The 24999-nt window shown below is 44.9% G+C and overlaps 1 protein-coding gene across 3 annotated transcripts in view; it reads right to left on the bottom strand.

The window, feature by feature from the left end:
- Positions 1-24999, bottom strand: part of IQGAP2 (IQ motif containing GTPase activating protein 2) — a 563967-nt gene that overhangs the window by 291630 nt on the left and 247338 nt on the right. For all 3 annotated transcript variants that reach the window (XM_063963716.1, XM_063963722.1, XM_063963718.1), the window contains exon 3: positions 5962-6118. In XM_063963716.1, the coding sequence (XP_063819786.1) occupies positions 5962-6118 (157 nt within the window). The remainder of the gene's footprint in view (positions 1-5961; positions 6119-24999) is intronic.

The following is a 24999-nucleotide window of genomic DNA, read 5'->3' on the forward strand; positions in this document are numbered from 1 at the left end:
TCAGTAGTCACTGACACAACAATAGGCTGGTTTATGTGAAACCACTTTTGGCAGAAATTGCTGACGAGATATCAACTCCGCTCTATCAGCCTTGAAGATTAAAAAAAAGGGGCTTTTGTGAGACAAAGCCGCCAATTCAGATACCCGCCTTGCGGATGCTACGGCCAACATCATTACTACTTTCCAAGTTAAAAATTTTAATGCAACCTTACGTAAAGGTTCAAACCAATGAGATTGCAGGAACCTCAACACCACATTAAGATCCCCCCTGGAGCCACAGGGGGCACAAAGGGAGGTTGAATGTGCAACACGCCTTTCAAGAAGGTCTGTATTTCTTGAAGGGAGGCCAATTCCTTCTGAAAGAAAATTGATAAGGCCGAAATTTGTATTTTAATGGAGCCTAACTGTAGGCCCGCATCCATACCTACATGCAAAATATGGAGCAACCGCCCTCACGGAAAATCCTCTGTAGGAGCTTTCTTGGATTCACAACAAGACACACATTTTCTCCAAATAAGGTGGTAATGCTTTGCCGTTACTTCTTTTCTAGCCTGAAGAAGTGTGGGAATGACTTCACTGGGAATACCCTTCCGGGCTAGGATTTGGCGTTCAACCGCCATGCCGTCAAACGCAGCCGCAGTAAGTCTTGATACACGCACGGCCCCTGTTGTAACAGGACCTCTCGAAGAGGAAGAGGCCAGGGATCTTCTATGAGCAACTCCTGAAGATCTGGATACCAGGCCCTCCTTGGCCAGTCTGGAACAATGAGTATCGCCTTAACCCTTGTTCCTCTTATGATCTTTATCACCTTGGAATGAGCGGAAGTGGAGGGAACACCTAGACCGTCACCAGGGCGTCCACCTCTATTACTTGAGGGTCCCTCGACCTGGAACAATATCTTTGAAGTTTCTTGTTGAGGTGAAGCGTCAACATGTCTATTTGAGGAATTCCCTAACGACTTGACATTTCTGCAAAGACCTCTTGATGAAGACCCCACTCTCCTGAATGGAGATCGTGTCTGCTGAGGTAGCCTGTTTCCCAGTTGTCTACACCCGAAATGAAGATCCCTGACGGCGTGTTTACATGCCTTTCCGCCCAGCGGAAAACTTGTGTGGCTTCTGCCATCCCCGCTCTGCTCTCCGATCCGCCCTGGCGGTTTACGTACGCCACTGCTGTATGTTGTCCGACTGAATTAAGACGGGCAGACCACGAACAAGATGTTCCAGAACGTTTATGTGGAGACAAGCTTCCTGGCCTGACCATTTTCCTTGGAAATTCGTTTCCTCCTGAATGACTGCATGACACATGTCCAACTGGTCCCGCTACAAAACACTGGCAGTTAACCTGCTCACTGAATGGCCTTGTATGCCGCAACTCACTTTTTCATCAATGGAACATATGAATAGATTGACACTGTTATAGATCTGACCCAACTCTGGATCTTCAGAGCTCTTTCCATTGAAAGAAAACAAACTCTCAACAGTTTTGTATCTAACATTCTTCACAACTCCGACAACCGCGTCGTTGGGATCTATCGTGATTCTGGCAAGTTCAGGAGCCAAACACTTTGTTGAAGATCCGTCAGGGATAAAACAACGTTTTGCACCACTTGTTTCTTGCCCTCCCTGTACGCAGGAGAGCATTCCAGTACAGAGTAATAATGACTCTTGTACTATTAAAGAAAACCATCATACCGCCATCAGCCTGGTGAATTGGCACTGACAATCCTGAATAGCAAACCAGGTAAGCCTAATGCGGAAGAACCGTATTTAGACCTTCTTTCTCCTTAACAGATTGGAGATCCCTGCCCAGGGAGATTCCACCATGTAGTACAACTTCTTAAGTAGAAATTGTTTGGAATTGTTCTGACCGAGCCTTCCGGCCTCAGAAGCACAAAAAAGCTTGAATAACAGCTTTTATCCTTTTTTTTTTTTTTTTTAGTGACCGGGACAGCAGGACAATGACCTGATCCTGACCCAACTCTTGTATGGCGTCGCCTACTACCTCCCCGTACAGGGGAGAACTGGAAAGGTATATTTGAAAAATCAGTGAGGGGAATCGTCTGGAAACTCCAGTATGTTCCCCCAGGGACTCTATTCTCAAACTCACTGGTCCAAGTCCGTACCAGGACCGACTGAAGAGTATTAGACATGGTCCCACCAGTGTGGGCTCCCGCAAGATAGACCCAGCGACATGCGGTGGATGTGGTAGAAACAGAGGATGATTTCTGTTTCAGCGAACTTGAAAAGGCTGCTGACCTCTTACCTTTTCACCTTCCTCTACCTGCAAAGAAAGGGAAAACCGTATCCATTCGGTCTAAATGACTGCATCGTACCAAAATGCGTCACCAACCGTTGTGAGGGAACATAGGTCAAGAAGGTAGACTTACCAGTGGTATCTGCCGAGATCAACTTAACAAAGCCATCCCCAAACCAGGTTTCACCTTCATAGGGAAGTGTGGCCACACCGCCCTAGAGGCCACATGGGTAATGGTGGCCGCGGCACTGAAGTGGTTAACCCCTAGTGCCCGGCGCCATTATTTAAAAAATGTGTAATAATGTTTTTGCAATGTGTGCCGCGGTCCCGGACCTCTCCGGCGACAGTGGCAGTGAGGGAGCCCCCTCCCCCGGTGCGCTGTGCTGTGTGCGCGCGCCGGGAGAGAGGGGAGCCGCTGCAGTCGGGAGATCAGCTCCCGCTGCAGCGATCAGGTGTGCGCCGCAGGGTCCGGGAGCTCTGCTCCCGGCGACCGCGGCAGTGAGCACAGCCCCCGGCGCACTGAGCTGTGTGTGCGCCGGGGGAGAAGGGTGAGCCGCTGCGGCTGGGAGCTCAGCTCCCGCTGCAGCGTGCTCTGCAGTTGCCTGGGCTGGGGGACGGGAGCTCTGCTCCCGTCACCTCACCACGCTGGAGGCGGCCAGCCGCGGCAGCCGGGATAAATGTCCTGGGCTGCTAGGCGGCAGGGGGGGTGCGCCGGCCCCCTGCACGGAGAGGGCACCAGAGTCCGCCGCTCATGGGGGACCGGGCTAGCCAGCTCCCTAGCGGCGTAGGGACAATCAGGCTGGTGAGTGCTGGGGTCCGGGAGCAACGCTCCCGGCACCTCAGCGCTGCAGCAGACACAGAGCCACGGCGGCCGGGACAAGTGTCCCGGGCCGCCGGGCTTTAGATCAGGGGGGTGCGCGGCACTGTGTGGCGAGGCCACCAAATTAGTGCCACACTGGGGAGACCGGGAGAGCCAGCTCCCTGGACCCCAGTGGCAGGCAGGCAGGCTGGAGGATGGGGGAAGCCAGCCCCATACCTCCAGCACTGAGAGAGAGAGCCCTAGCAGCCAGGCTGCAGGGATAGGGGAGGCCCCGCTGGGCACAGTATTTAAAACAAAAACATTGTGTTTTAAATGTAATAAAAAGTGTATTGTGCTGGGAGGCATTGCAGTGCCTGGGCATGTGGAGCCTCAGTGTATATTTAGAGGGGAATGTACAGTGTATTTTAAATGTATTTAAAGGTAAATTGCACTTACTTGGTTGTGTGTCCCAGGAGGGGGAATCCATGGCTGTGCAGGCTGATGGATTCTCCTAGACCTTTTCCCCAAAAACGGAATACTTTACCTTCCAGCCTCACACTTGAAAGGGGCATTGGGAGAGAGAGGAGAAGCTCAGCTTTGAAACAAGCTGAGTGGTTTTCTGGAGCTCCATGGAGATCACCCGTAGTGGCCAGGAAACCTTGACCGGGGATCTAGGCTGCCCAGCTCTGGTGCCCAAATCCAGGCTGCAGGCAGTGGGCTAGGTCCCGGCAGGTTTCTGGTAGTCAGTTTAGGCAGGAAAACTTCCCCCAGCCTAGACTGAACGGCACCGGGGCGTATCCTGATCCTCCAGGATGGGACAGAGAAAGGAGAGTGACCACACCCCACTGTCCATAGGGAACGATGTTAGCTGTGCATGTGACCAAGGCATGCACAGCCCATGGGTAAACATTGATTGGTTGTACACCACAGGGCGGGTTTACCCCGTCGTAATGTGTATTGGAGTAGGATAAAAGGAGGGCAGTTGCCCCATGGAAATTGTATTGTACCATCTTCATTCTGCTGGAACATCTTGCTGTATGCTGTTGCCCCTAGCAATAGGGAAGAGTCTTTTTTTAAGACTATTATTGAGCAAATAAACATCATCTGCCTCAAGAAAATGCTTCATCTTGTGACCTATAGGGTTATGCCAAACATAGCCCAGTCCTCCGGCTGTCCAGGGAAGCACCTAACGTCTCCAAGTTCCGCCTTCCGCCAGCTACCGGTAGAGGCCTAGCAAGTGGCTAGTGGGGATTCGTCAACACCACACAGGTGTGGTAAGGCAGCGTGTCAGCACATATAGAGCAGAAGCATGGTTCCAAACGCCACGGCAGGTTAGGAGTTTGGTGGTGGCAGCATAAACCCGCCCACAGCGCAGTGGGTGGAGTCAGTAACAGGCGGTTACTGACGGTAAGCGGGAATCCCCTATGTGGTCAGGTCCCGTGTGACCTAACCTTCCATTCTGTGCACTGGGAACGCAAACGAAAGGTGTCCGGTCACAGGAAAATACTCCAGATCTTCTCGGAGTCAGTCTCAGCATTCCCTTGGTGAATCCACAACGCCCTCCTAGTCGAGACCACCATGGAAGTAGCCCACGAAAACAAGAGTCCTATATCCCTTGTAGTCGCACGGCGGTATGCTGCAATGACAGACATAACTCAACTTAAGTTGCATACAACTACTCCCCCATGCGCATGTAACTCAAGTATAAAACAACGTACATGCGGACACATAATTAGAGTATCACATATCTTCCTGCATACGATCCTTTGTGACAGGTCCCCGTGCAGAACAGGGGGTAACTCTCACCTTCTATCCATTGAGAAGGACAAACTTTACAACTGAGCTAAAAAAGAAAGAAAGAAAATGACTGCCCCCACCTACACGTCTATCTCTTTCTTAGCAAAAGTTGTAGTCTTTTTAACGTTTTGATCTAAATCATGATTTCATCGTTGATTTAATAATTTGATTTAAACCGTTTCATTTAAATCGTGCAACCCTGTTTCAAACTCAGTCCTCAAGGCAACCTAATAGGTTTTAAGAATATGCATGGATATGCACAGGTGGACTTAATTAATACCTCAGTTACAGGGGGTCTATTCATGAAGCAGTGAAAACAGTGGTGGAGTGAGCCAGTGGAGAAGTTGCCAATGGCAACCAATCAGCATTGAAGTAACATTTATAATTTGCATACTATACAGTTGTACGGAGCAGCGGATTGGTTGCCAAGGGCAACTTCTCCACAGGCTCACTTTACCACTCTTTTCACTGCTTCATGAATAGACCCCTAACATTGCATAAAACTGTTATTCGCCTCCTCTCAGTCCATTGCCAGGAAACAGTTTACAACTGTCTGCAGCAGATACAGAAATAATCTGTACTCACAGAAGGCTGGCATGGGAGGTTTTTATGCTCAACACTTTTAAAAGGCTGCAAAAGGTGGTGAGAGAGATTTCAGCTTCTGATTGGTCCTCCCAGCACTCTACATACTCATATTTCTCCAACACCAAAGGTACAAAAAAAGAAAAAAAACAAAGAAAAAAAGACTATGATGCAGCCCCAAAGGGCTGTTTTAAAACCAACTTATTTTTTTACATTTTAACACACAGGGGATGCCTGGATCCTTAATCTCTGTCTACTTATCTGTGTCCAGTGTATCCCCATCTATAATTTGCACAATTGGATTGTTGCTTCTATTGGGTGAATGAAAGGGCGGGGGTTCCCCTGGAGCCATGTATCATTAGTTATTTCAGATAAACAAGTAGCCAGGTAGAGGGTAATTAAAACAAAACATTGCACACAAGTAATTTAGGCGACACCTGTTTCTTTAAACCGAGGAGCTACAGATCAAAATAATGACGCATGCATCTGCAAAACATTAACATAAGAAGAGAAGGACGAGCACATACCCGAAACCTCGTTTGCTCCACATCATAAATTTTCTTTTCAGAGATCATTTTAGGAGCAAAAAATCTCCCCAACTTTGCCAGATAGACCCCGTTCCTTAAACCTTCCTCGAGTTCCGTTGTTGGCGGCAGTTCTTCAACCAGGCAGGCTTCCATCCACCTGCAAACATCAGGAGGGGAGTTATTTGTGTACTTGGATCACATCCATTGAAGCATTATTTTATTGCACTCACTTTTCTTTAGCCATTCAGGTTTAAATTCCAACACAGGTGCAAGGTATGGAACCAAAACAAAAAAAGCCAAGATGTGTTTGAGTTTCTCTACATATGTATCTAATCTAAACTTCCTCGTAGCCAAATGCTTTCAAGTGAAATAAAGTACAAGGATTCTGAACACATTAATATTACAAATACTGAAGATAGGGATATTGAGCTTCTCCATTTGGTCTCCATGAGGAGGAGGTCTGTGGAATTAGCTGTAACTAATGATAGTTTGCTCTCAGTATCAGGATTATCTGTCTTTGGCGAAACCTACTCTTCTGTATATATCAGGGCTAAGACCGGAACCCCTCCAGCTGGAGTGTAGGGTCATACTCATTGACAAATCCCCAGACAACTAAATCAGCTCTCAGAAGCCTGTACAGATGGCCCAGAACTCAATTATTCTCCCTTCCCATTTTACAAGAAAGCTAAACTGTATTTACTGGCTACACAAGTCAGCTATTCATATAAGTGTTGGTATAAACATGCTCAGAAGGGATAGGTTTTAGATGTAATACTACTGGCCATACAGAGTGTGAAATCACAGTATGTTTGGCACGAAAATGACTGATGCCTGACTGTATTTGTGAATGAAGTCAGAGATTACCACACTAACAGGCCTCAATGAAACATTAAATTATTTGAAAACCTGGTTGTCATCCAGTTTAGCCATATGTTTAACTGGTGTGAGCACCAATCGGCTGATCTGGTCGTAGATGTATCCAACTATCCACTTTGTCACAACGCTGCCGGCCAATTCTACAAATACTCCAATTTGAGAATTGCCACATGCGACGTGGGGGTCACTTTTGACACTCAGGATTAATCAAACACCTTAGCTGTCACCAGCAAGAGGGAATTAGTGTCTAAACGCAAGGTAGTCTTTGCTTCTACCTATCACACACACACTGCAATACTTAGAAAAGTAGGTAGACGTGGGCCACACGATGCCTTGGTTCATAAGGTCACAGAATCAGAATTAAAAATTAGAGGTTTAATTTCAAGAATAGTTCAGAGCTTTAGTTACAAAAAGGTGTTACAAAGATTATTAAGAATATTTTAAAAACACACAGTTTATGGTATGATCTCAATAAATGAAAAGAAATAAAATAAATACAGAAAATCTAACTCATTTACTCAAACGAATTTAGGTGGTTCTGTTGTGGGGGAATTTCACAAAATAGACAATGGTAATCTCCAGCATGTAGCTGCTGTATCCTCAAGAGATGCCCCCCTCTGTCCCAGTGAGAAGGACAGATACAGCCCTCAGCTGCAGCAGCCCCCCACCCTTGGGATTTTTAATAACTTCCCTGCTGTCATTTTCATCTCAACAACATTCCCAGGATCAGACCCTTTCTCACCCAGGATGCCACCAAGACCATTATTCACACTGATTATTTCCAGACTGGATTACTGTAATCTCTTCCTAACTGGCCTCCCTGACAGTTACCTCTCTCCACTTCAATCTATCCTCAATGCTGCAACCCGGCTCATCTTCCTCACCAAACGCACTACATCCACCTCCCCTCTCCTACAAGCCCTTCACTGGCTTCCCTTCCCTTTCAGAATCCAATTCAAACTTCTCACAGTCACTTACAAAGCCCTCACCCACTCCTCTCCCATTTACATCTCTGACCTTATCTCCCTTTACTCTCCCACCCATCCTCTTCGCTCTGCTAATGCATGCCGACTTTCCTGTCTTCTGATTACTTCCACTCCTATCTCCAAGATTTTTCACGTGCTGCTCCCTTTCTCTGGAATTCTTTACCTCTCCCCCTCAGACTCTCCACCTTCCTACAGAACTGCAAACGGACTCTTAAGACCCGCTTCTTTACCAAACCCAGCCAAATCTCATCCTGACCCTCGATCCCATGCTCGGTCTACCCCATCTGTGTCACCCCTGTCTGTCTGCCCCTCCCCTTTAGAATGTAAGCTCTCATGAGTAGGGCCCTCTTCCCTCATGTGCTTATCCTTTTCTTAATTTAATAATCCTCAACTGCCCAAATTCTGCAGTTTTTGGCCACCTTGAAACTTATCTCTATGTCATCTACTGGTGTAGTTATGCTTAGTTACCCTGTACTTGTCTTATATTGTCTTCAACTGTAAGTCCCTGTTCTGATAATGTGCATATGTACTCTGTAATTGGGCGCTGTGGAACCCTTGTGGCGCCATATAAATAAAGGATAATAATAATAAATGGAGCAGTTGCAGATCAAAAAAGGAAAAATAACTATGTAAACAAGGCTGCAGGGTCGGAGCCAGAGACAATTTTAGTGGAGTCGAATTGGTAGAAATGTACTGGCTCCAGATCATTAACTGTTTCTTATATAGAGCAGTATATTCCAATGCACTTTACAATCTGAACAGTGATAGAACAAAACTGGGTAATAACAGACAGACATGGAGTTGGGAAGGCCCTGCTCGCAAGCCTACAATCTATAGGGAAGGCAGTGATACACAAAAATAGGTGCTAACTAGTGCCAGACTGTAAGAATACAGTATATAGATATCAGTGATTGCATTAACGAATGTACAGGTGTCTATGAATAATCATTCCCCAGGCACCCTTCTAGATAAGTCTCTTGCCTCTCTAAAAACATCAGCCTGATCATTATTTTGCAGAAAATAAACATTAAACGGCAGGAGGAAAAAGCGCACGCTATAAACATTACACCTGTGGATGCTTCTAAAATAGGTTTAATATAATACTGTGTATATGGTCTTCGTCCATTATAATACATGCAATCTAACATTAAAAAAAACCACATAGGGGTCAATTCAATTAGGAGTGACTTGCTCGCATCCGTAAGTGTGGCTATATGCCGCACTTATGGTACCGCTGTACTCATGTTTTTGTTTACAGTCCATAAGGCTGTGTACATACCTCCCAAAATTACCCTCTCCAGGAGGAACATAATGCTCTGACAATCACACATTAAGAGGGAAGTCCTGGAGCAGAGCATTCTGTCCCTCCTGGAGAGGGTCATGCTGGGAGGTATGCATGTACAAGTTACGGGGCTGTTGGCATCGTTTCCATGTCGTTACAACAGCATCTCAACCCCCTTACATCTATCTGAATCGAGGCTATTCAATCTGTATTATCAGATTGGACCACGTTTATATTTTAGATCTGATTCCCACTTGTTTTAATAGGAATAGTATATCCGGAATCGGTATGTTGTAACGGCACCCGGGATGACTGCTGTTAGTATACAGACAGCGGCATCACAACTATCGGAATCCCGGCAGTGAGTCACCTCCTGGGCTTGCTGTGCTCGCCACACTTCGGGCCTGGCATGGATCCACCAACAGAGTGGCAATATTCTGTGTAGGTTGGGATTCTGTCTGGCGGTATTTCACCGGCTGTCGGGATTCTGCCATCGGTCTCCTGAATGCCGGGACCCCACAGCAGGTATTTTAACTGCATCCTCTATGTCCAACAGTGGTATCCAAAACTGTCTGCTCAGTCCAGGTGGCAGCCCTCAATAATTATTACTTGTACATAATTTGAATTTAATTTGACAATCTTTTGGTGAGTTTCCTGGGCATTTTACGTTAATATTTATTGCCGTGATCAGTACAGTACAGTTGAATGAAAGCAATTTGATGGTAGTAGGAGCTGGCAAATCAGTCACTGGCTCTCTGATCAGTGATCGTCTGTTGTGGAATGACAGCCCACTGATGAGGACACGTCTTGTGGGCAGAAGTGCCCCATAAATGACAGCTGTCAGTACCAGGACAGTTAGTGGAGAACAGTGATTGCAGGGTATCGAAAGCCTGTGCAACACTGGGGACTCCCTCAGCAGTTCCAAAATGGATATATTATTAAAAAGTACAGTTTTAATTTGATTTAATATTTGATATTAATATTAGGATATTGTTGTAAATGGAAAGGACACTAGGACAGCACACAGAATGCGCAAGAGGTGAAGGTTCAGAATGTCATGGATAACATCATTTAATATGGGAAAATAAAACTAGTGTTCACAGAAATGCGCATGTCAATACACCAGCAATATAATTATATAGTACCTCATAAACATACAACTTAGTCTACAAATCTCTCCAGCGCGACAAACCACTAAAACACGCAATAAAACAAGATTAAAAATGTGAAGCCAACAGAGCTGTGTTTCCCATACAAAACCTGCACAGAAGGGCCAGGAAACAGACATGAGAGTCCAAAACAGGGGCAGCAAGGAGGCAAGGACTTCCCTCTGCCACAGAACATGATACGGGCATCACTTTCTTTTCATAGATACGCAAAGCTGTATACAGGGAGATTATGTCCATGAGGTATTGGGGATTACAAATGGACACGAGGTGGTGCATACACACTCCTAAATGTTTCTGATTCTTTAGCCACAGGCCATATCATACTAACTAAAGTGTTCCAAACACACATAACTTTTACATGGGAGCTATGTCCATGTCAGTAACTGCCAAACCCTTGCATTAGGTTCTACCAAACTGTACAGGCGAGTTGTGTTACCTGGGACATTGGTGCTCAAAATTTGTGTGTGTGTACCACTGTTCTAGGTGATCGGTATGTTTTGTCAACATTCATAATGTCTACACTGATAAAGTGCTAAGATGCGCAAGAGTTTTGACAATACAGTGGGTCCCAGTGGTGTGGCAATGACTTACCTCTGTGGTGGTGCAGTGGTGTCTCCCACGTCTGGCAGTGTGACACTATGCACTAACCCCTATCCTTAACCCTCCCGACACATTCTAAACCTAACATTTCCACCGCAGCCTAACCCTAATGCTGGCATAATGTAGAATGTCAGCATGGCCAAAGCTGACAATTCAACAATGTCAACATAAATGTCGACATTTTGGTGTCAACATCATGACTGTTGACATAGTGACTACACCGCTTCTTCTAGAAACATCCCCCCCCCAAAAAGAAAAAAAGAAAAAGATAATTTACAGCAGAATATGTTGCATTTCTGACAATCGGGGACTGGGACCGTACTCGGACTCCCCACACACTAGATGCACACACCTCTACAAGAGGAAACCACAAGCCTGCCAGTCTGATGTAGAAGGAAGCAGCACACAGCATGACAGATGAATTCTTAAGTACAGTAATTCCAGGCAAATAGTTTAGCTCAGTTGTACACAGGCCTTGATATAACAACAATAGATGACTGTAAGTAGAATTGTGTTACGTTACGCAGTGGAAAGCAATCGCCTTTATTGGGGTATTGCATTTCATAATGTTTTAACCAAGTTTTCTATTTCCTCTCTCATTACTGGATGTTTTACAAGGCATACTACACAGAAACAGGACACGCTGACTAGACATACATGTGACTTAAATCAGCAAATAGGTGGAATGCATGGACTATGAAAATGCAGACAAAAAAAAAAAGAAAAGAATAACAGCATCAAGTGTTTTGAATCCAGCATAATACACGAATGCAGCCTACAAAACTTTACATCTTGTGCTGCTCACTAGTAATGCTCAGATTATTTAATCCAGTTCTAATGTGGATTGAAACAGCACAGTTCCAAGAGCTTGAATTTTTAGTTGAACCAATCTTAAAGATTATGCAACATTTTTCTGTTGTGACCACTGCAGTGTGTATTTTAGAACAGGCAAACTGAACTCAAGTTCATAGGTCACTGTTAAAAGATATTTTTTTTTAAAAACTATAAAATATTGCCTTTGTTTTGCCTTAACCACTTAACTGCGTAATAGGTTTTCCAAAAATGTCTCAAAAAAAAAAAAATTTAATATATATATATATATATATATATATATTTATATATATTTATATTTATTTTTATATATTTTTTAAATTATTATTTTTTTTTTTATTATCAAATTACTGTATGTAAAAATAATGGCTATTTAAACCCAATTCGGTTAAAAATGTAGATTTGTTAAAAATAATAATATATATACTGTATATATACACACACACACACACACACACACACACACACACACATACTCATGTATCCAAAAGATTTGCTAACAAATGAAAAAGACGCGCACATCAGAGTAGACTGTATAAGAATATGAAACAAAGCTGTTCATGTCTCTCAGCTGTCCCGTCCACTGGAAACTCAGAAGTGCCTCAGATGTTTTGTTTTTTTTAATTGTTCAGCAATATATGCTCAAGCGGAAATTGTGTTTTATAATTTGCCAGATTTGATGAAGAATATTGTTATTTTCCATTTTATTTTAAATGTTGAGTTCAGTAAAATGGACTTACTGTATGTATGCAAATACGTGACTATTTAAACCAATACTTATGGCGCTGTGACACACCCACTGAGGAAGTGGACGGGACAGCTGAGATGCCAATAGGCCTGCTTTGATGTACAGGTCTTTAACGGTTATGCTGGGTGTAGAATCTATGAAGATAGTTTATGTGCATTAGCTAGATGAGGCAGTGTACCTTTAAGAATCTGGCTGCACAGATGAACATGTGATCAGGAAGTAGAAGGAAGTAGGAGGTGGAAGGAGAGTAAGGAGAAGGAGAGCAGCATGTGGAGTTGATGTCTATCTGTAACCATGCAAGTATTACTTACCAATAAGAAATAAAATACATAATCTTCATACTGCATGATTCATTGAAGTAAAGAGATGTACATCAGGACATAACACTGGGCACACACTAGAAGATATGTTGTCCGATCTGGCAGATCGGACCAACATATTGGGCACATCATCTAGTGTGCACCCACTATGACGCTGCCAAAGAGCACTTCCGAACATCATCAGTGACATCCTCCATTGGTCCTATATGCAGGACCGGTGGAAGACATCGCTAGTGAGGGAATGCCTGGAGCAATTTACAACAAACTTGGTACACACATGACTTACAAATCAGGAAAAAAATACTGTGGGGGTAAGACACCCCTAGCACCCCTAGGGGTGGGGGTGACATGTAAAAATCCATAGTTTTCGGGGTCGCTGAGATGAATAGTGACACCCCCGATGCCATTTCCGTCCAGGTTCAGCCCCCATCAGCATGGGGGATGAGAAGGGTAAAAAATGATATGTCCAAAATGACAGAGATTAGTGTCAAATCCATAGTTTTCGGGGTCGCTAAGCTGATTGGTGACAGTCTTGTGTTACAAACCTGCAGCGGCCGCGGCGGCCGCGCTTGTCCCTACGGGTGGTCTGGTCTGCCCGGCGCCTCGTTCCCCCTGGCGGTCTCCGGATTCAGTGGCGGGTCGGCGCTGCTCCCCGGCGGCTTCCCGGAAGCAGGGACGCCGCCATCGCAAGTGAGGGCAAGCAGGCGGAGCAGGTCTGACGTCACCTGCCTGCTCCGTCAATCAGGCTGGGGCGGGGAGTTTAAAAGCGGATACCAGGCAGAGATCCGGTGCCTGAGTATCTTCGTTTCTCCTTCGGAAGCTGTGATTCCAGAGCTCCCTCGTCCTGTGCCTCCAAGCATCCTGTGCCTCCAAGCATCCCGTGCCTCCAAGCACCTCCGTGCCTCCAAGCATCCTGTGCCTCCAAGCACCTCCGTGCCTCCAAGCACCTCCGTGCCTCCAAGCACCTCCGTGCCTCCAAGCACCCCGTGCCTCCAAGCACCTCGTGCCTCCAAGCACCTCCGTGCCTCCAAGCACCTCCGTGCCTCCAAGCACCTCCGTGCCTCCAAGCACCTCGTGCCTCCAAGCACCTCCGTGCCTCCAAGTACCTCCGTGCCTCCAAGTACCCTCGTGCCTTCAAGCACCTCCGTGCCTCCAAGCACCTCGTGCCTCCAAGCACCTCCGTGCCTCCAAGCACCTCCGTGCCTCCAAGCACCTCCGTGCCTCCAAGCACCTCGTGCCTCCAAGCATCTCCGTACCTCCAGGGGCCTCCTAGCACGCCCTGTACTCCCAGCACCTCAGAACCCCAATACCGCGGAGCCTCCGACATCACGGTACCTCTAATATCTCAGTACCCCAGCCTTCAGTATTTCTACGAGTCTTGTCTTACAGGAGACCGTCAAGAACTCCTCTGTGCCTCCCGCCTGCCGACGTAGTCCTGCATGAGGAAGACCTACATCCGGCCATCCCTACTGCGACCCAGTGGCGGTTCCTCTTCCCGGTCATCGGAAGAAGCCCCGAGTCCACAACACTCCCAAACCAGGTCAGTGATAGTATACTCAGGCCTAATGGACTCAGGGATTCGGAACACGGACTCGAGTGCCATCCAGAACCTGGCTTCCCGAGTACAAAGTCAGGAGGCGGCGCAAGGCCAGGTGATGCAGTACCTCCAGCAGTTGTCCGGACGTCTGGATCAGATCCAGGCGTCTCTGGCCTCAGTAATTCCGGCTCCTGCTCCAGTGGTCGCACCAGTTGTCGTTGCCAGTAATGTTCAACCATCGGCTGGTATCACTCCACGTCTTCAGTTGCCTACTCCGTCCCGCTATAATGGGAATCCCAAAAATTGCCGCGGTTTCTTGAACCAATGCGAGGTACATTTCGAGCTACTTGCACACAACTTTCCTACAGACCGGTCCAAGGTAGCATATATCATTTCTTTATTGGAAGGTTCTGCTTTGGATTGGGTGTCTCCACTATGGGAACGGTCCGATCCCATGGTTTCCAACTATACCAACTTCATCTCGTCCTTTCGAAGGATTTTCGACGAACCCGGCAGAATGACCACGGCTTCTTCCGATTTGCTCCATGTTCGGCAAGGCGCCCGTTCCGTGGGCCAGTATGTGGTTCATTTCCAGACCATTGCTTCCGAACTACGCTGGAATAATGACGCCCTGAGAGCTGCCTTCTGGAACGGTCTTTCCGACCGGCTGAAAGATGAGCTGGTTACTAGAGATCTGCCGGATCCATTAGAAGATTTGATTTCTCTGTGCGTCAAGGTGGATCTTCGGATGCAAGAGCGTGGAAGAGAACGTAGCCATTCAGATCGTCCCAGGCTCCGGAATCCTACTCCTAGGCCGGTGGCCTCACCTAGCTCAGATGAGCCCATGCAAATTAACCGCTCCCGACTGTCTCCAGAAGAACGACAGCGTCGTCGTGAGGGTAAACTCTGCCTTTACTGTGGAGCCGCAGATCATTTTCTTAAATCTTGTAAAGTCCGTCCGGGAAACGGGCAGTCCTAGCTTGTTCCGGAGGAGTCAAGCTGGGAGTTGCGACAAAAGCTTCTCCAACTTCGGACTGTTTGCTTCCAGTAACTCTAGTCTCCAACTCAGTCTCCAAGTCTTGTGAAGCCCTATTGGACTCCGGAGCTGCGGGGAACTTCGTTTCTTCCATCTGTGCCCAAAGTTTGGGTTTGAAGTTACGGCCTATCGAGCGGCCAATCTCACTGACGGCTATCAATGGGACTAGAATTGCCAAAGGTCTTATAAGGTGGCGCACGGGGCCAGTTAAGCTGCAGGTCGGGGCTCTACATCAGGAAGATTTGGAACTCTTGGTAATCCCAGAAATGTCCCATGATCTGGTTCTTGGAATACCTTGGCTCAAAAGTCATAATCCCCACATCGACTGGAAGTCGTCACAAATTCTGTCCTGGAGTTCCTTTTGTCACACTAATTGTCTTACTCCTGTCTGTCCGCTCCGTGTCACTTCCAAGACGGATGAAGAGCACATTCCGGAGGCATATCAAGGGTACAAGGACGTGTTTTCGGAACAAGCTGCGGACCTATTACCACCTCACAGGCCTTGGGACTGCTCTATTGACCTTGTCCCAGGGAAGACGCCACCCCGTGGTCGCACATATCCTCTGTCTCTTCCTGAGACCCAAGCCATGTCGGAGTATATTAAGTCCAATCTGCTCAAAGGATTCATTCGCCCCTCTTCCTCCCCTGCTGGTGCAGGCTTCTTTTTTGTGAAGAAAAAAGACGGAGGGTTGAGACCATGCATCGACTACCGCGGCCTAAATGACATTACTATTAAGAATAAGTACCCTTTGCCACTAATCACAGAGTTATTTGATAGGGTTCGTGGGGCCCGCATTTTTTCCAAACTCGACTTGAGAGGAGCTTATAATCTTATACGCATCCGAGAGGGGGATGAATGGAAGACTGCCTTTAATACCCGAGATGGGCATTACGAATACTTGGTGATGCCATTTGGTCTTAGTAATGCTCCCGCGGTTTTCCAGGGATTCGTCAATGAAATCTTTCGTGATATGCTGTATCAGAGCGTTGTGGTATATTTGGACGACATATTGATTTTTTCCAAGAATCTTGTCGAACACAGGTTACAAGTCAAAGAAGTACTACACCGTTTACGAGAGAATCATCTCTACGCCAAGCTCTCCAAGTGTACCTTTGAAGTAACATCTATTCCGTTCCTCGGTTATGTCATCTCGGGGACGGAGCTTCGCATGGATCCGGAAAAGTTATCTGCCATTCGTGACTGGACTCAACCTCTTTCCCTGAAAGCAATACAAAGATTCCTGGGCTTTGCGAACTACTACAGGAAATTCATTAAGGGTTTCTCCACCATTGTTGCGCCCATTACTGCCCTGACGAGGAAGGGTTCCAATCCTAGTCTGTGGTCCCCGGAAGCCATTTTAGCTTTTTCTCGTTTAAAATTAGCCTTCATGACGGCTCCAGTTCTCAAACAACCAGATTTCGATGAACCCTTCTTCTTAGAAGTTGATGCGTCTTCAGTCGGAGTTGGGGCTGTTCTCTCCCAGTATTCCTCTGATAAGAAACTACATCCGTGTGGCTTCCATTCTCGTAAGTTCTCTCCGGCCGAACGGAACTACACTATTGGAGACCAGGAACTCTTGGCAATCAAGTCTGCCTTGGAAGAATGGAGATATCTTCTGGAAGGGGCTAAACACGTGTTTACTATCTACACAGATCACAAGAATTTGCTGTACATCAAATCCGCACAGTGCTTGAATCCTCGCCAGGCAAGATGGGCACTTTTCTTTTCCCGATTCTCGTTCATTATCAAGTACCGGGCCGGGAGTCTCAATATTAAAGCAGATGCACTTTCTCGTTCACAAGTTTCCTCTGACGAGGATGAACCTCCGGAGCGGGGTTTAATTCTGAATCCAGTTTCTGTCTCTGTTGCTTTAACTACTCCAGCTCCTCCTCCTGGAAGAATGTCCGTACCAGCTAGATTCCGCTCAAGGATACTACTGTGGGTCCATAACTCCAAGTTTTCCGGTCATCCCGGCGCTCAGAAGATGTACAAGTTTCTGCAAAGATCTTACTGGTGGAACACCATGAGGAAGGATGTACAAGATTGCGTTAATTCCTGTCCCCAATGTACACAACACAAATCTCCTCGTTTGCCTCCTGCAGGGTTACTTCGTCCTCTGCCTATCCCTGTGAGACCCTGGACTCACATTTCCATGGACTTCGTCACTGACCTGCCCTGTTCCAAAGGTTTCAACACCGTTTGGGTTATCGTTGACCGTTTTTCGAAGATGGCACACTTCGTGCCCTTGACTGGTCTTCCAACAGCACCGAAACTGGCACTACTGTTTATCCGAGAACATTTTCGTTTGCATGGGTTGCCACAAGAGATTGTTTCTGACCGAGGAGTACAGTTCACCGCCAGGTTTTGGAAAGCCCTTTGTTCGACTCTGCAAATCAAACTTAAGTTTTCGTCTGCTTATCATCCCCAAACAAATGGACAAACGGAACGTGTCAATCAGGATCTAGAGACTTTTCTTCGTCTGTACCTCTCTCCTTCACAGGACAATTGGGTGGAGTTGCTGCCTTGGGCGGAGTTTGCCCACAACCATTTGTTTCATTCTTCCACTGGGGAATCACCATTTTTCGTCAATTACGGGTTCCATCCCCGTGTTCCGGAATTTCCAAGCCTTCCGTTAGTAGAGGTTCCTGCTGTATATTGATGACAGTTTGTAATCAAATTGTCAAGATCTCTGATGAAGAGATAACATCCAGCAAGCAAGCTGAGATAGAAACACCAAACAGGAATAGTGTTGAGGTATGTGAAACTCTGTACACAGAGTCTACAGGAGTCAGAAATGACTTAATCAGTCAAGATCCTAAAATTAAGGAAAGTTACATGTTGCAGGACTGCATCAATGTGCAGCGCATGGAGTCTGCTATGGTCACACAGACCACCAGCAGAACAGCCTCTGTGGTAAAGGAAGAAAGTAGCAATGTGCCGGATGTGTCTATCATCAGACAGCACATTAATGTAAAGGAGGTAGCAGCAATAGGAGATGTCCCCTATACTGTGTCTAGTAAGGGGGAAGATCATTGTAACTCAGATTATGAGTATTCTGCTGAATACACTCTCAGAGTTCCCAATGTAAATGAAGAATTTGTTATGCCCTTAGGCAAAGGTGAATTGTCAGCAGATTTAAACACTGATAGCAGCAGTACAGTGCACACAGGGGTGGGGAAGTTCCCCATGGTGAAAACTCCCATGGCAACCAGAGTTGCAAACCTTGAAATGTATTCACCTGGAAACATGTTTAAAGGGAAAATCCATGAAATTAATTCAGGAATGCATGTTTACAAACAAAGTTCCCAAACTTATGTAACCCCCACAGAGCACTCAGAGACTTCTAGTGATGGTGCAAATGTTTGCATGCTCTCAGAGAGACCACATGCAGAGTGTCATTCTGCAAACCACACACCAATTAACAATGACAAAAAGGATCACCAGGATGAAAATGTTTTTATGCCCTGGTGCCATAACCATTTTATTACAGGTGTGGAAAGACAGAAAGCCCTGGGACCTGCAATACATATTTGGCAAAGTTTAACAAGTTTCTCTCCCCACAAAAGTAGGTTTTTTCAGAAGCTCCAAGATTCTTCCAAACTAAGGAGCCACACCAAGCAGCAAACGCTATGGTTAAAGACAGTCTGGGACCAGGCTGCATCACAAGGGAGTATGGTCACAAGTGAATACGGTAGTATCATTCCTTTACTTGTTAGATCCAATGAAGCCATTGTTTGCTTTGATGTTCAAACAGCCACAGTTTCCAAATTAAACCTGCATCATATCTGCAGCGACAATTGTGCTGTCATTGACACACAATGTGACAGGAAAGATTGGCACAGGCCAGAAACAATTGTTTGTTTGTTATTCAATCGTTAAAAGACACATTTGTAAATTCTGTACCTGATAACATGCAGCAGATAGGACAGAATGCATAGCAAGCTATGTTAAATCACTGTATAAATATCTGTGATAGTCATTGTATGTATTTTTGTTTGATTCATAGTAATCCTGGCAACCTGTATACAGAATGGTGCAAGACTCCAAAAAGACTCCAATTTACAAGGGAAAAGGTCTTCATTAACCCTTTCATCGCTGCTATCCAGCAAAATCTACATAGCATCCCTAAAGACTGATATATGGACAAATCCTCAAGGAGTTTTCCAGTTTCACAAGAAAGGGGAAGGTTTTCATTAACCCTTTCATCACAAGTAATCATTTACTTGTCTTTCAAACTACATGTACACTCCCACAACAGTGTACAGCACATCTCATCACTGTGATTATACAGAACTGTCTCATCCCTTCATATACCTTAATCACATATATGTAAACATTTGTCTGAGATATATTTTATATCATTGCATATATACCTTGTAAATATTTTATGTTTTTTTTATATATTACACAATAGATACTACCTATGCTTCCTTCGTAAAAGCTTCAAAAGTAATTAAATATCTAATACAGGATGGTATACCACGTTATAACAAATTGGGCCGAGATTATTAAGTGGGATGAATAATTCTCTTAATAAAGACTGTCACAAGTCTAAGATAATTATTTGTAGCATAACAGGGTCACTGTATATGCACATGGCTGCATATAAAATAATATTGGATGGAATTAGATATATTTAAAGCCATTCCTAAATGATATTTAATATCTGTTTGAAGCAAAATTATATTCATTTATTGTATTGATAGGATGTTACTATATACACATCAAAAGCATTTTAAATAATTATTAGTCAAAATATAGATAGGATAGAAAACGCCTTTATATGGGTTAAACTGGTATAGGGTTATGTAAGATTGAGATGTATAAATAGGTACAAGGTAGAATAAGGAGATTTAAGACTGCATGGTAATTTATTCAGTGAGGAAATACAGAACAGAGTAGGTGTACTACTCACAGCCATTTGTGGTACTATTGCCCGAAGACAATTAAGACCTACTATTAACAAGCAAGGAAAGAAAGAAAGAAAGAAAAAAAAAAAAAAAAAAAAAAAGACTGTTTCATATATGCCTGTTCTATTCAAAATCACAACCTGTTTGTGCAAAAGCAATATGGACACTGGTCACAACTGCGGCATTGGATAAACGCAAAGGAAACAGAACTGCTAAAGACTGTATAAAGACTATTACTATTACTGAGGGTCGTCACAAGTACTGAATGTTCAAGACACAGCACTCGACGTACACAGCCCTCTGCCTCAAACAGCGAAATGGCAAGCAAAGGAGCAGCTGCTACGAAGAATTCTACTTCTAGTAATGGTGCAAATGTTGCAAACGCAAGGCCATAATGCAAACGCAAGGCATCTCCAATTGCAAGCAAACCACGCAGATGACAGTCTTATCCCAGTAAATTGCTACATACAAGAACAGCAAAAATGTCCAAACGTACTGATCCAGATACAGAAAAAAGGTCTACAATTGGGCTATTGTATTCCAAATGTCTGTAGAAATTAGTTTTCCTCATGAATACTGAATAAAAACCTCAGTTTTGTCTGCTTTAGTTAAAAAGTAGAATAAGGTTAGGTAAGCTAAGAATTTTTAGAGATTTTTAAAATCATAATGGTTATTATTATTACACTTATGGTATATATTATGGTTACAACGAAAGTTATGTTTGAAGGAATATTTTGAAATGTATTTGGAAGCAATTACGCTAGTTTAATGTGTGGCCAATCAAAAGAATTTCTCATGGCCACAAGGGGGCGACTGTTGCCTTATAGGTAATTGTCTGCACTTAGTATAATATTAGGGCAATGGATATTGTCTGAATCAAAATATAATTCATTATAAATAGGCGATGTTACCATAGTGGACAGTATACTGGATATATATAGTAAGGAATAGATATGAAATAAGTTTGAATGTATGAGGTAATGTTTAGCTGATTTAAGAGATTAGGTTTGTGTATGTGTTTATATAGATATACTGTATATTTGTGTCTTACAGCAAGATGGTAAAAAATAGTGTAGGGAACAGGTTTATTCTGCTCTAGTCATAAATAAGGCCAGAGAGGTTACAGTAAGATCAAGAGTCATTGTAGAGAAAAGGTATTAGGCCATAAATGATAATAGGTATGTGACAGAGCTCTGTTGGTCATTGGAATTCACAGGTGTGCTTACAGTAGATCAGAATCTACTGGTTTGTCTATTGTCCAGTGAAGGTTAAAAGCTAGGGAGTATAAATTAACTACTATGAAAAGAGATCACATCCATTGATAAAACATTGTGTAACCGACCCCAGGAAAACTTGTCAATACAACAGAACTTTGGATGAAAAGACATTCCAGATTTTACAATACTATACTTGCTTAAGGCAGTGTGGACACCACACTTTTATGACACCATGCCTCCGTGAACAGGACACGACAGCCCAGTTCAATGTTTGTTTTATTACACCTTGGAATCTGACAAACCTATAATTACCTATTCCATTGGAAACTATGAGAATATGATAGTTTGAATTGGTAAAATATGAGATAAAAGGACCAGACTTGTAGTTAGGAGTTAGAAGGAAGAGGGAGAGGGAGAAGAAGAAGGAGAAGGAAGGAAGTCAGTCAGGAGGAGAAGTCATGGAGAACATGCAGAAGGAATGATTCTTGGGATGGCAATCTTTAACTTGCAAGTATACATTTTATGTTAGCAATTGAAACTGTTTGTGAAACTTATGTCATGTTGTTTTATGTTATGTAACGAAGGAAGCATATATAATTATAATTAGTATATATATCACTACTGTGTATATCTTATTCTGTACGATTTGATCTGCCTGTAAATAAAGAATCATATAAAAAGAGCGGTAATATTCAAGCTTGAACTCTCTTTAAGGAATCTTAACTTAATAACTTCATAAGTCATATGTATAAGGACTGCATATATGTATCAGCCAATTAGTTTGTAAGCCTGACATAATATATTTGCAGATATATATGATAAATGCATATTAATTGAAATATATCCATATATTAAATACCATATATGATATATTAAATATTAATATTCATAAATATGATTCTTTATTTACAGGCAGATCAAATCGTACAGAATAAGATATACACAGTAGTGATATATATACTAATTATAATTATATATGCTTCCTTCGTTACATAACATAAAACAACATGACATAAGTTTCACAAACAGTTTCAATTGCTAACATAAAATGTATACTTGCAAGTTAAAGATTGCCATCCCAAGAATCATTCCTTCTGCATGTTCTCCATGACTTCTCCTCCTGACTGACTTCCTTCCTTCTCCTTCTTCTTCTCCCTCTCCCTCTTCCTTCTAACTCCTAACTACAAGTCTGGTCCTTTTATCTCATATTTTACCAATTCAAACTATCATATTCTCATAGTTTCCAATGGAATAGGTAATTATAGGTTTGTCAGATTCCAAGGTGTAATAAAACAAACATTGAACTGGGCTGTCGTGTCCTGTTCACGGAGGCATGGTGTCATAAAAGTGTGGTGTCCACACTGCCTTAAGCAAGTATAGTATTGTAAAATCTGGAATGTCTTTTCATCCAAAGTTCTGTTGTATTGACAAGTTTTCCTGGGGTCGGTTACACAATGTTTTATCAATGGATGTGATCTCTTTTCATAGTAGTTAATTTATACTCCCTAGCTTTTAACCTTCACTGGACAATAGACAAACCAGTAGATTCTGATCTACTGTAAGCACACCTGTGAATTCCAATGACCAACAGAGCTCTGTCACATACCTATTATCATTTATGGCCTAATACCTTTTCTCTACAATGACTCTTGATCTTACTGTAACCTCTCTGGCCTTATTTATGACTAGAGCAGAATAAACCTGTTCCCTACACTATTTTTTACCATCTTGCTGTAAGACACAAATATACAGTATATCTATATAAACACATACACAAACCTAATCTCTTAAATCAGCTAAACATTACCTCATACATTCAAACTTATTTCATATCTATTCCTTACTATATATATCCAGTATACTGTCCACTATGGTAACATCGCCTATTTATAATGAATTATATTTTGATTCAGACAATATCCATTGCCCTAATATTATACTAAGTGCAGACAATTACCTATAAGGCAACATGTAGTATCCACTCTACGACACTTTGGACAAATTTGGAGGAAGGTTCATGCCAATCTTAAGCAGGTTTCGGCTCGGTACAAGTTCTTCGCAGATAAGAAACGGCGAGCTGCACCTCAATATAAAGTTGGGGACAGGGTATGGCTGTCCACACGGAACCTCCGGCTGAAGGTGCCTACCATGAAATTCGCTCCAAGGTTCATCGGGCCCTACCCTGTGCTAAAAGTCTTAAATCCTGTGGTCTGTAAACTGGGTTTGCCTGCCCATCTTCGAGTACCTAACGCCTTTCATGTTTCTCTACTCCGTCCCCTCGTTCTGAATCGGTTCCACTCAGCACTCCCTAGGTCAACGTCAGTAGTGGCAGAAGCCGGAGCAGAGTTTGAAATCAAAGCTATTCTTGACTCCCGTTATCTTCATAAAAAATTACAGTACTTGGTGGACTGGAAGGGTTACGGTCCTGAGGAAAGAAGTTGGATTGGAGCTACTGAAGTAATGGCTCCTCGTCTGATTCGGATCTTCCACTCCAAACATCCGACTAAGCCCGGGAAGTGTCCAGGGGCCACTCCTGGAGGAGGGGGTACTGTTACAAACCTGCAGCGGCCGCGGCGGCCGCGCTTGTCCCTACGGGTGGTCTGGTCTGCCCGGCGCCTCGTTCCCCCTGGCGGTCTCCGGATTCAGTGGCGGGTCGGCGCTGCTCCCCGGCGGCTTCCCGGAAGCAGGGACGCCGCCATCGCAAGTGAGGGCAAGCAGGCGGAGCAGGTCTGACGTCACCTGCCTGCTCCGTCAATCAGGCTGGGGCGGGGAGTTTAAAAGCGGATACCAGGCAGAGATCCGGTGCCTGAGTATCTTCGTTTCTCCTTCGGAAGCTGTGATTCCAGAGCTCCCTCGTCCTGTGCCTCCAAGCATCCTGTGCCTCCAAGCATCCCGTGCCTCCAAGCACCTCCGTGCCTCCAAGCATCCTGTGCCTCCAAGCACCTCCGTGCCTCCAAGCACCTCCGTGCCTCCAAGCACCTCCGTGCCTCCAAGCACCCCGTGCCTCCAAGCACCTCGTGCCTCCAAGCACCTCCGTGCCTCCAAGCACCTCCGTGCCTCCAAGCACCTCCGTGCCTCCAAGCACCTCGTGCCTCCAAGCACCTCCGTGCCTCCAAGTACCTCCGTGCCTCCAAGTACCCTCGTGCCTTCAAGCACCTCCGTGCCTCCAAGCACCTCGTGCCTCCAAGCACCTCCGTGCCTCCAAGCACCTCCGTGCCTCCAAGCACCTCCGTGCCTCCAAGCACCTCGTGCCTCCAAGCATCTCCGTACCTCCAGGGGCCTCCTAGCACGCCCTGTACTCCCAGCACCTCAGAACCCCAATACCGCGGAGCCTCCGACATCACGGTACCTCTAATATCTCAGTACCCCAGCCTTCAGTATTTCTACGAGTCTTGTCTTACAGGAGACCGTCAAGAACTCCTCTGTGCCTCCCGCCTGCCGACGTAGTCCTGCATGAGGAAGACCTACATCCGGCCATCCCTACTGCGACCCAGTGGCGGTTCCTCTTCCCGGTCATCGGAAGAA

Source organism: Pseudophryne corroboree, chromosome 1 (genome assembly GCF_028390025.1).
Source record: "Pseudophryne corroboree isolate aPseCor3 chromosome 1, aPseCor3.hap2, whole genome shotgun sequence".
Lineage (NCBI taxonomy): Eukaryota > Metazoa > Chordata > Amphibia > Anura > Myobatrachidae > Pseudophryne > Pseudophryne corroboree.